Raw genomic sequence first — 12,267 nt, 5'->3', positions numbered from 1 at the left:
GCTGGCGAAAGCTGGGAGCCCGCCGTTCGCACACAAAGCTGCGGAGTTCCCAAGCGGCGGGCGTTCTCGCCCCGGGGTACCGCAGCGCGCCAGGAAGCGCCCTGGGCTGTCTGGCTGCCCAGCCGCTCTGCTGGTGGCCGGGAGAAGTTAGTCACCCGGAGCCCGAATCCAGCGAGCGTCAAAGCATGAAGAGGCTGAAGAATGGGAAGGGAGGACACCGGGTGCCGGGACGGAGGGGAGGAAGCAAAGGAAACGCGGTGGTTAGGGGACGCACGGGAAGCTGAAAAGCTCTGGCTGGTGGATGGAGTTGCACGGTCTGCGAGGCCAGAGCGCACGGGTGTGCAAAGGGGAAAAACTTGCGGCAGGAACTTCCCACCGAGGGCGAGAAAAGCAGGCAAGAAGGAGGCAGGGAGAGACTTGAAACGTCTCAATAACTTTAACCAAAACACCCGTTCAGGAGATGAGGTAAGCCAAGGTTAGCCAACCCCAATTGGTTGTGAAATATCAGACAGACCCGGAGCCGCTGTGGCTTTAAAAGTGGCCAAGGAAATCTGTTTTTCTTGCCCCATTAGTTTTTTTTTCCCCTCGTCCCCCCTTCCACCTCGCCGGGTCCCAGTCCCTTCCTCCTACTTCGTCTCCCTTTCCTCGATCACCCTCCTCTTTTGCCCTCCCCCATCTGATTAGGCGCGGACTGGGAAGGGTGGGAGTGGTGGGGGAAGCTCTCCCTTTAAGAGGCAGCGTGCAGTGACGAATTGTTGAAATTGCCATTGCAGGATGGCATGCCGCTATAAATTCATTGTTCCACCTCCTCGCATCTTCACAGCGCTCGCGCTGCTCTCGGCGCTCGCAGCGGCCGACTGGGGATGACGGCGGGCAGGAAGACACCGCAGCTGAAGGGACACAGACACGCCGCTTCACCAGCTCGCCTCAGGCTGCCCCCTGCATTTTCGTTTTAATTTTTATGGTTTTTTTCCCCTCTCTTTCTTCCCTTCCTCCTGGTCCCAGCAGAGCCAAGGAAACCCACAAAATAAGAAAGGAAGTGGGCCCCGGAGCTTGGAACCTCCGCAGCCGGCTTGTCCAGCGCAGCGCGGGGGCGGGAGGCTGCGCGCACCAGTTGCCAGCCGGCTGCGCGGTACCTTGCCTTACTTTTCTTGAAACAGCGATCGTGCCTGCATTTGGTGGTCTTTTTGTTTTTGGTTTTTTTCCTTTTCCCGTATTTGCTGAATCTCCACTATCCGACTTTTTTTTAAAATCTTTTCTTTCTTTCTTTTTTTTCCTCCTCCTCTTTCTGGAGCACGAATCCAAACATTTTCCCAAGCAACAAAGAAAAGTTCGCACGCTGGCACCGCAGCCGGGACAGGCTGGCGCTGCTGCCGGGCCCCCCTCCCTCCGACACTTGACTCAATCCTGCAAGCAAGTGTGTGTGTGTCCCCATCCCCCGCCCCGTTAACTTCATAGCAAATAACAAATACCCATAAAGTCCCAGTCGCGCAGCCCCTCCCCGCGGGCAGCGCACTATGCTGCTCGGGTGGGCGTCCCTGCTGCTGTGCGCGTTCCGCCTGCCCCTGGCCGCAGCCGGCCCCGCCGCGGCACCTGCCCAGGATAAAGCCGGGCAGCCTCCGACTGCTGCAGCAGCCGCCCAGCCCCGCCGGCGGCAGGGGGAGGAGGTGCAGGAGCGGGCCGAGCCTCCCGGCCACCCGCACCCCCTGGCGCAGCGGCGCAGGAGCAAGGGGCTCGTGCAGAACATCGACCAACTCTACTCCGGCGGCGGCAAGGTGGGCTACCTCGTCTACGCGGGCGGCCGGAGGTTCCTCTTGGACCTGGAGCGAGATGGTTCGGTGGGCATTGCTGGCTTCGTGCCCGCAGGAGGCGGGACGAGTGCGCCCTGGCGCCACCGGAGCCACTGCTTCTATCGGGGCACAGTGGACGGTAGTCCCCGCTCTCTGGCTGTCTTTGACCTCTGTGGGGGTCTCGACGGCTTCTTCGCGGTCAAGCACGCGCGCTACACCCTAAAGCCGCTGCTGCGCGGACCCTGGGCGGAGGAGGAAACGGGGCGCGTGTATGGGGATGGCTCCGCACGGATCCTGCACGTCTACACCCGCGAGGGCTTCAGCTTCGAGGCCCTGCCGCCGCGCGCCAGCTGCGAAACCCCCGCGTCCACGTCGGAGCCCCACGAGCATCCTCCGGCACACAGCAACCCGAGCGGACGCGCAGCACTGGCCTCACAGCTCTTGGACCAGTCCGCTCTCTCGCCTGCTGGGGGCTCAGGACCGCAGACGTGGTGGCGGCGGCGGCGCCGCTCCATCTCCCGGGCCCGCCAGGTGGAGCTGCTTCTGGTGGCTGACGCGTCCATGGCGCGGTTGTATGGCCGGGGCCTGCAGCATTACTTGCTGACCCTGGCCTCCATCGCCAATAGGCTGTACAGCCATGCTAGCATCGAGAACCACATCCGCCTGGCCGTGGTGAAGGTGGTGGTGCTAGGCGACAAGGACAAGAGCCTGGAGGTGAGCAAGAACGCGGCCACCACACTCAAGAACTTTTGCAAGTGGCAGCACCAACACAACCAGCTGGGAGATGACCATGAGGAGCACTACGACGCGGCTATCCTGTTTACTCGGGAGGTAGGTCCAGCCGGGATGCGGGGGTCCCAGCGCTGGGATCAAGAGGTAGGTGGAAGGGGATCTTGCTGGTGGCTTTGCTTCTCCCTCAAACCTCCTGCAGCTGTGGATGTGTTTAACTACTTCTTGCAGGAAATCCAACCAGCCTTCAACTCTGCTCCTGTATTCACGTTAGCCCCGCAGAAATTTTTGCCTTAAATGCCAAGACTTGCTTAGGTAATGATAAAGACTCAGTAGTGCTGCCTGTCATCTAGTCTGAGGTGTTGTGGCATAGGAACGTAAACATAAGAAGGCACTAGGATGCTTGGGGAAATGATACAGTTAAATGGGGAAAAGAAAGGAAAACAAAGTGGCCTTTGGGATCATGGGTCTTCTTCTTTCCAGTGAAAATAAAATATAACCTTGTCCAACCTAATGGAAAGGGCTGGATGGTTCATTCACGGTAGTCACTGTTATCCGATGACCGTCTTTTGTAAGTGTCCACACCTTTTTACTAGAACCCCTTCTGTTACACAGAGGACGGGACAACTTTCTCAAGGACTCTCTTTTTCCAGGGATTCCTAATGTTCTTACATGTCCACCTTGGAATCTCAGTTCCTAGGAAGGAAGGAATGTGGGCGGGCCAGCAGGGTATAGAGACCCAATCAGATGAGAGGACAAACTTGTGAGGTTCCTTAACAACTCCTTTGCTTAGTAGACCAGTGCGTCGCAAGCACTGCCCAGGCCAACTCCGCCGCCTAGGGAGGGTCACATCCCGTTTGAGTGTTTGGGTTTTGGATGAATATGTTTCCGAAGCCCCAGTGCAGGAGATCTGGGCGAAGAGTCAAGACAGAAGGAAGAAATGTTTTCCCAGCATTTCCCCCTTTTAAGAAAGATGGTTATGGGGAAGGAAAGAAATGGATCTTTAAGGCTCAGAGGCTCTGGGAGGAATGCAGTATCTATTTATACAGTATTTGACCAGCATGTTAGTGTGACATTTACGCAAAAAGTCTGGGTTGGTTTGGGACCTGGCTTGCGCATAGTTCTAAGCCTCAGTTGTCACAACTCGACTCTGATTGGCAGTTTTAAGTTGTGCCTCTTAAATGCCTGGTAAGAATTGACTTCTAAAGCTCATTCTTTAAGTATTTGAGACCCATCCAGAATAGATTAAGGATTACAGGCTTTGAAGTATTATGTAAAATCGTGGTATGAAATGAAGCAAACAGAACAAGGATAGGAAATTAAATGATGGATTGCAGGAGACTTTAGAATCACACAGCTTCACTACCTAATTCTTCTATTTTTACTAAGGCACCCCTGGTATGAAGGAAAAGTGTTGATAAATTTGGAGTAGAGAAACACTTGTGGTTCATAGGGTGGACATTCATGTAAACCACATGTAAACAAAGATGCTGGAGGGTGGCAGTTTAGGGAGAGCCAAGCAGCGCTCAGTGCTGTGCACAATGGAAAACTTTTTTTTTTCCTCATTAAGTGATTTTCTGGAAGCTATCCTTTAATGCCTCTGCACAACATTAGTCTTTGAAGCGGTAGAACATTCATTTGTAGCCTTCTCTGCAAAATGAAGTTCTGTAAAACTATCCATTTCTTGTTTGGTTTCCAAGCTCCTTTTTTTTTTTTTTTTTTTTTTTTTTTTTTTTTTTGGTAAGCAACTTTCCATGTCTGGGGTTCCTTGCTCTGCTACATCACAAGAGGATGCCAAGAAGGAGGCTTTGGAGAGTTTATGGAAGGAGGTTCTCTAAAGCAAGAGGAAGAAATACTTTCGTAAGCATACTGCGCCAAGGAGTGGGTCATTTTAGTAGTTCACTTTCATTTTTAAACACACATCCACATTTCATAATTTTAAAATAAATAAAAATTAATAGAAGGTCTGTTACTTCCTACCTCCTGCCCCATAACGTTCGTAATTGTTTCCCAGAAAACAGGAAACTACTCAGTGCTTCTCAATGATTTGTCAATTACTTTTTCTGAATTTGTTTTTTGTCTGGATAGTTAACTGTCCCTATTTTTCCGAAGCCTGAAACTTAACAGCATATTTTAAATAGATAAAAAGCAAGGGACAAAAAAATTAATGGTCCATCTTAATTTTTGTCGGTATTATAAGGACATGCATTTTTCAAACTAGTCTACACATGGAAAATATTTCACATGGGCCCTCTCTGGTCTCCTTGCCAAGCAGAAGCATACTTTTAGGAAAGCAAATTTCATTTGTGGTTGGCCCTGTAGTATATACATCTAACTTCACAAGAAGCAAATGTTTGAAATGCATGTGTATTTTCAATAGATGCGCCCAATTTAAAAGAGTGTTACTAATTAGGGGGCTGAAAAAAATATTTCAAGGCATTTATGCAGCATTCATTTGAGAGTATTTCACAGTGCAAAGTTAATCTCTGCCTAATACTTCAGAGCACGAAAAAAAAAGAAGGCTGGAGGAGAGATGATCTGAGGTCTTCCATCTCATGAAAATCAGATATCTTAAGGCCTGAAGAAAAACTTGCAGAGCTATTTCCTTTTCAATGAGAAATACCCAGAGTTGGCACCAAGATTCTACTTTTACAACTCTGTTTTGAATGTAAGAAGTGCGTTGCTTAGCAGCCAGACGCCAAGCCATGAAATCCATGTTTTGATGGGCTCTGAGTCCTGTTCAAATTAGGGGAAGTCCAGATGTCTTCTCCTAAATTGCTTGTTTTTTAGGCATGAAGCGAATATATGAGGATATGGTTTATACCTCTGTTTACTAGCTGAGGCCACCTTGAAAGTTGCATCTGGAAGTCAGCAGAATAGAGCTAGTAACCTATTTATCAAACAAACACACTTCACTGTCAGGACTGTACCCAGCACTCCAGTACTATTCTAATTAGAGAGAGTTAGCACCAGTCAATTTCCTGGCATAGAAGCTGTTTTCATTCTGAAATGGCACTAATGCTGGAATTCACACCACTTCTGCCATCAAACAGTAGAAATCCAATCTCCCTAGGATTTAACTTTGCTTTCCAGAATCCATTCCTTATTCTGGGCGTCCTCTTTTATTTCAAGATAATTTCTTCAAAGACAAACTCTTACAGTCGTTTTTTTTAGACCATTTGCTCTTTAGAAACAGCCTACCTGCTTGATAACAAAATAGGAAATTGTTTAATATCCCTCCACCCTTTCATGAAAGCAGCAAAAACCTTACTCTTTCATAGATTGAAACATTGAATTAAAATTGAACCAACTAAGAAATTGTGCAATATAAAAAGCTAATTCCCTTTCATTAACTATCACTATGCCAGTTGATAGATCACTGTCTCAGCTAAAACTCTCTACATTCTGCCTTACATTGCTGGGGCCGGGTCCCCCAACACAGCATTTATCCTTTACCACGTGGCTCCTGGCTTGATTCTGACAACAGGGGGCAGTAGAGGAAGACCAGAAGTTTGGAAGAGGGAGAGGGATGTGCGTTTTCTTATTGGTTTGCCGCCTGGACTAATTCAGTCACATATTTGAGTCGAAATCTCATTTAAAGTCAAAAGTGAACCCTTGTCAAGGAATCAGAGCCTATAGGTCAATCCTAATCAATAAAAGGATAAATAACTCAGAAATGGGGAGACTGGTAGCAGACTAAGCAGCTCTAATTAACATTTTTACAATAAACTGTGAGGGATATTATGAAAAGTCTAAAATCTGTGCAGTATCTGCCTACATGCAGCTCCTATGTGTGAGACTCATGTAGGCAGTTTAAGGTAATACCTGCTCCCTGCCCACTAGGCGTATCCCCAGCAGAGAGGAAACAGATACATGTGGAAATCGCACTAATGTTAGGAAAACTGATAAATCCCATACTGATATATAAACAAAGTCTGTGAAAGGAAAAGGAAGGTAACAGTTAATTCTGCCTATGGGCCTTTCTATAGGTCTCACTGCAAATATAGAATTGAATTGGTCCTCAAAGGATGGATAGATTGGATTTAGATTCAGCCAGCTGTTATTGGGCATTTCTTATGTACAATCCATGGCCACAAACTATTTTACAATTAATCATTTCAACAATCTGTAACCATTGTATAATTATCTTGACAGAATTCATATGAAGAGAAACAAAGATAAACTTCTTAGAGTAACAGCTAACAAACGGCAGACAGAGAAGAGAGTCCTGTCTAGTGCACTCTAAACTAAAAGCATTATCACTAATTTATTCAAACCTTTAATATGCTCCTCGTAGGCAGAGAGGGATTCAGAGATTTAAAAAGTAGCCCCTTACTTAAGAATCTATTCCTGGAAACAGAAAGGGAAGTGGTCATTGCTGCACAGCATGATGACTCTTACAGTAGATGTATTTGTAAGGTATTATGGAAGTGCATTAGAAGATTGCTCACTCCATCTGAGTTCAATTTTGAAGAAAGAGTGGGAGTTAGCCAGATACATGAGGAGGAGATAGGCATTGCAGACATCAGCAAACCATCATGTTCAATGGGAAATGGTAATAGATTAGTTTGGAGAAGATAATAACAACCCAACTATGGAAAAACAAAACTATACACTATGTCTACTAGTCTGCTCAGGCCACCGTAACAGAATATTGTACAATGGGTGGCTTTAACAACCGAAGTATGTCTTCTCACAGTTCTGGAGGCCGGAAAGTCCAAGACCAAGGTTGCAGCCAATTTGATTTCTAGTGAGGGCTCTCTTCCTGCCCTGTAAATGGCCACCCTCTCACTGTGTACTCACAAAGCCTTTCCACTGCCTGCAAGTAGAAACAGAGTGAACACTCTTGGGTATCACTTCTTCTAAGGACACTAATCCTATCTGATTAGAGTCCTGTCCTCATGACCTCATTTAACCTCATTTACCTCCTTATAGGCCCTATCTCCAAATAGATGAACTTGGAGAGGACACGATTCAGTCTACTCCACCATGCCGACAAGTTTTAATTGTAAATTAAGTGCAATGGCAATCATTGAAAAGAACATTAGTAGGAAGACAGCAATGATCAGAGGTGTGTTCTGAAATGAACCTTCTGGTCTAAGTAGTGGAATGGATCCTGGGTGAGCAGGCTGTTTCAGAAATCTTCAAGAGGAGGCTCAAGGTGGTCTAAACTAAAGCAGTGGCACTAGGAATTGAGAGGCATAGATTGGGTCAAGAAATGTTAGGAAGAGGTGGATGTGAGTAAAAATTGTTTGTAGCAGAAGGAATGTCTTGGGCTGAGCTTCCGAGGCCAAAATGTTTATGAGATATGCACAAAATAGTGGACAGAATGGAGCAGGAAGGTACAGTGGAGGCAGACAGAAAGACTGAGGCTGTATTGTGCCAGGTTTTGAATGCCAGGCTAAGGCTGACATGAAGGACTGGAGGAATCTAATAAGATCTGTGCTCTAAGAAGGTGACTGACTGGAGCATATAGATAGGGAAGTTACAGGACGAAAAGGGACCAGTTAGAAGTCTCAGGTTATAATTCAGGCAGGAAGTAACAATGGAAAAAAATGAGAAATAGAAGACAACTACAGTGACTTACAGTGGCTAATGAGATGTGACAGGTGAGAGAAGGAGGTGAGTTAATGATGTCACCAGGTTTCTTATCCAGTGCTTCCATTTTCTTGTTTTCTGGAATGTCTTTCACAGTGTATTTTATATATTTAGTATACCTCTAAATTATCTAGTTTTTCCAACACAGCATAGAGATAAAACCAGGATATTCTGTATTTGCTGCAAGAAAGAAATTTGCTTAACCAAGTGTAGATCATGAATACAAAAGATAAGATTAATGTCAAGAATAACGTATGTGATGATTTAACAAAACCATGCTGAAGTAAGTTCAGGATTCTGAGTGTTTAGATATAGGTTTGAGTTTCATCTTCAGTATGGACAAGCTTGAGATTTGGAGCATTTAATGCCCCTGAGCTTTAATTTCTTTATAAATTGGAATGCTTTTAGTTAATATCAAGACATGCATAGCTGAAACAAACCCTAGAGATGACCTGGACCAAACTCCTGATGTTAATGATGAAGGAACTTTGTCTCAAAGCACGTAAATGATTTACACAGTGCTTCTTACTAACAGCGTTGAATTAAAAAGCAATTTACCTTCCATTCACTCTCTAACCAGCTTCCATTTCTGTTTACCAAAATGACTCCATCAACCATCTAGTCCCCCGCTCCCTGTCTCCAACTTGCTCCGTCTCTTCTTCCCCTTCTTACCTCACATTTGTCAGAGAAAGCTTCCTGACTTGGAACTCTGGGTCCAGACTCTCTTTCCAGCTTCCCTGCTAGCCCTCCGCTCAACAGATCCTGCGTTCCAGCCAAAATAAACTTCTTGTCATTCCCAAAAGACTCTGCCTTTTCCCATTCCATTATGTTTCCACTAGTCTTTCCTTGCCAGAGTATCCTTCCTCCCAGGCTATCAGATGCACTCACTTCCGTGGAGACACCTTTATTGATTCCCTCAAGGAGAATTCATCAATGCCTCTTCTGTTCTCCCTCAACAATCTGTTCATTATGGAAGTCACAGTTTGCTTTGTTCTTGACATAACTGTTTTGCTCCTTAGAGCCTGATGTTCCTTAAAGCTCATGCTCAGATCTTATTTCATCTATTTACCACAGTGTCAGCACTTCCACAGTGTCTGGCAGATTGTGGGCACACAATAATTGTTTTAGGAATAAACATATCTGGATCTCTGGGCCCCTAACCCATCTGGGCTCTGTGTGTTTGGTATCCCTTAGGTGTATCAAGAGACAAGGATAGAGATTGTATAAAATGGGTCATCGTAATGGTTGGCCTAACAGTTCCAATTAATGTAGTCTCTACTGAAGTCTAAAATTAAAACCCCTATTATTGGGGATTGCTGGATAGGTAGCCAGAAAGGCCAAGGACTTCTCAAGAATCAGATCCACAGAACAAATACGCAGGTGTGTGTGTGTGTGTGTGTGTGTATGTGTGGGTGTGTGCGTGGGTGTGTGTAAGTAATACTTATGACTAAAACATGTACCACACCAGATTAATTCTTCTATCACTAATCTCTCTTCAATAAGAATTGTATGGACAGATGGGTAGATATCTGAAACCTAGTTAAACTCTCTTTCATGCTCTTCCCTTGAGCTCCATGCTTGCCCTTACCAAGGGGTAAGATCTATAGAAACAGAAGTTGCTATTATTTAACTCCTGTATAAGGTGTTCTTCCTTAATTTCAGCTGCTGTTGCTGCAGCTGTGATGGTATCTACCTGTATCAGCATTGGTGTTGCCTCTGGCTCCCTCCCTCAGCATATTTGCACTGCATGTGAAAACAATCTCTCAGTCAAGACAAGAAATCCTATGAGTCCTGTGATTTGTCCACCTTAGGACATTTGTGTCTGACTGGTTCATTTTCACCACCCAGTACTGCCCACTGGGATTTTCAAAGTTCACACTATCTTCTGAGCATCTGCTTCTCAAGGCAGCATCCTTTACTGGCTCCCTGTCTCCCATCCCATCCCCAAGAAGTGCCCAGTAGATCTTGGGTATTATTACGGCTTCAAAATTCTGTGATAAATCACAAGCTTGGCCATATTTATAGTCTTCTAAAAGGTCATACCTGGTGAATGGTCACAGTGTCAATGACCTTCCTCTCAAATCTCTGCTGGTGGTGCAGACCACCATGAATACACTTCTGAGTTAGATACAATGTCTCAGTCTTGTATCCTGGCCAGCACCATACCACAAAACCACTAGATAAATCTCTGCAACCTTTGCAACCTTTATATTTTACTAACTCTTCCATTGCATTACTCTCCACACAGTGGTGATAAGATATTGATCCTGCATAAAACAAGCCTGATTTGATATGACAAAGATATCACTTACCTTCAGATCTACACTGAGCAACCAGATAAGCTTTTGTCAGAACTTTTAATTCGTTTACCTCTTACATGGTATTGTATGTGATTCACATCTCTCCAGTATCTCCTGCTTCCAGGTCTGGATTATATCTATCTATCTATCTATCTATCTATAGATACACACACATATACGTGTATCACGTATATGTGTGTATACATACACATATATAATAGCAAATGTGTATATATGTATACACATATACACATATACTATTGCCCCAATAATATCTTTACTCCTGCTCAGAATTTACGAATTTAAGAAAATGTTCTATAAACTTCAAAGAAGGTTACACCTATAAATGTTGTTAGAAATCATCAACAGAAAGTAGACATGAATGTGAGATGCTGTATTCTTAACAATTTGATGCACATTAGTTTTAATTCATTGAAACAAACGTTGTTCACAAAGAAATTCAGATGTTCATTATAAGCCTTGAGGCTGAAACTGTAACTGTTTGCCAAGATTTGAAATTGTGTGAGTGAAACGGAAAGGTTGCCAGTTTACATAATTATAGCTACAGAAATATATAGTGTGGCTGAGTAGTCAAGGAGTTTAATCAGTGTGGTTAAAAAAAATAACAAGTGCTTCTGTTCACAATTTTGTCACATTTCCGTGGCAAAAGGCCAAATGCATTTAATCCCATTCAAGGATGACAAGGAGGGTTGATGGCCTCTAATGAGCAATTGATTAGCAGTAAACAGAGAGATATTAAGAATCTAGTTTACTCTCTATCGAGAACAAGAGGGTCATTTCCCTTTGCTGTGGCTCTTCATCTTAGCTTATTTGTAGGGTAAGAAGGGAAAATATAATTCTTGGATTTTATTATTCAAAGATAAATACCCCAAATTGCGATATAAACATAAATCTTGTTTTAAAAAAATGTATGCAGATATAACCTAGAGTGTCTAGCAGCTCCCTTAAGGCATGACCTAGGTTTTTGGTCCTAGAGATAGTGAAATGATTGTGGGGGAGGGGCTTAATGTCTTGTGCTATATTATTATCTCAAAGACTGATTATTATGCAAAAGTGTGTTCCAATTTCAATTTGAAAAACTACTAATTTGTACTCAACAGCTGTAATTTGGCATCCCATGGGATGACATGTGAGGATATATAGGAAACGTCGGAAGGCTGTTGGTTTTGTGACATGATTAACCAAGGCTACTTGGCTGAGATTTCCAGTGTCTAAAGCTACAGTAACGTGGTGGCCACACTGTAACTAATCTCAGCTGGGAACTCATAATAAACAGAACACAATGAGGACCTGAGCATATAGTAAGAGAAGAGAATACAGCTGAGTTTTTAAATACTCTTCACCTTGGTAGGATTTTTATGCAGCAATATAGCAAAGGGTTAGAAGAGTATGTTGCCATTGAGTATGTAGCATTGGTTATGCAGTCACACTGCCTTGTACTGGTTGTCTGGAGCCTGCTGAGGTCCTGCTGGCATACAGCATATTAAAGATGTGGGAGCACTATAATGTATCTGACTGTAGGTCACAATTCAACTCAATGAAACAAATGTTTGCTGAGTTCCTACTATATAAGCTGGAGAATATGGAAGTTGGGCATATAAAGATGATTGCTGTATAATGGAAACATGTATTATTTTAACTAATAAACAGTTGTCTTTACAATAATTAATATATTTTTAAAACTTTTCCTTTTGGAGTTCCTAACTTACGGCTTACTAGAAACATGATCTTGCTCTTTGGGAATATAAATGAGCACGTTGTTAGTAAATTTTCATGGAAAATTGTGGTCAAGCACAAGAAATGCTAATGTCCATTAATACTCAAATAGC

At 44.3% G+C, this 12,267-nt stretch overlaps 1 protein-coding gene across 1 annotated transcript in view; it reads left to right on the top strand.

Moving 5' to 3' along the window:
• Positions 1–417: 417 nt before the first annotated feature.
• Positions 418–12,267, top strand: part of ADAMTS5 (ADAM metallopeptidase with thrombospondin type 1 motif 5) — a 49,723-nt gene continuing 37,873 nt past the window's right edge. The window contains exons 1-2 of the mRNA XM_003263811.3: positions 418–465; positions 774–2,621. Coding sequence (XP_003263859.2) covers positions 1,518–2,621 — 1,104 coding nt within the window. The 5' untranslated portion in view covers positions 418–465; positions 774–1,517. The remainder of the gene's footprint in view (positions 466–773; positions 2,622–12,267) is intronic.

The sequence above is a fragment of the Nomascus leucogenys genome, chromosome 25, assembly GCF_006542625.1.
Source record: "Nomascus leucogenys isolate Asia chromosome 25, Asia_NLE_v1, whole genome shotgun sequence".
NCBI lineage: Eukaryota > Metazoa > Chordata > Mammalia > Primates > Hylobatidae > Nomascus > Nomascus leucogenys.
This window is presented reverse-complemented; position numbering and strand designations above follow the sequence as displayed.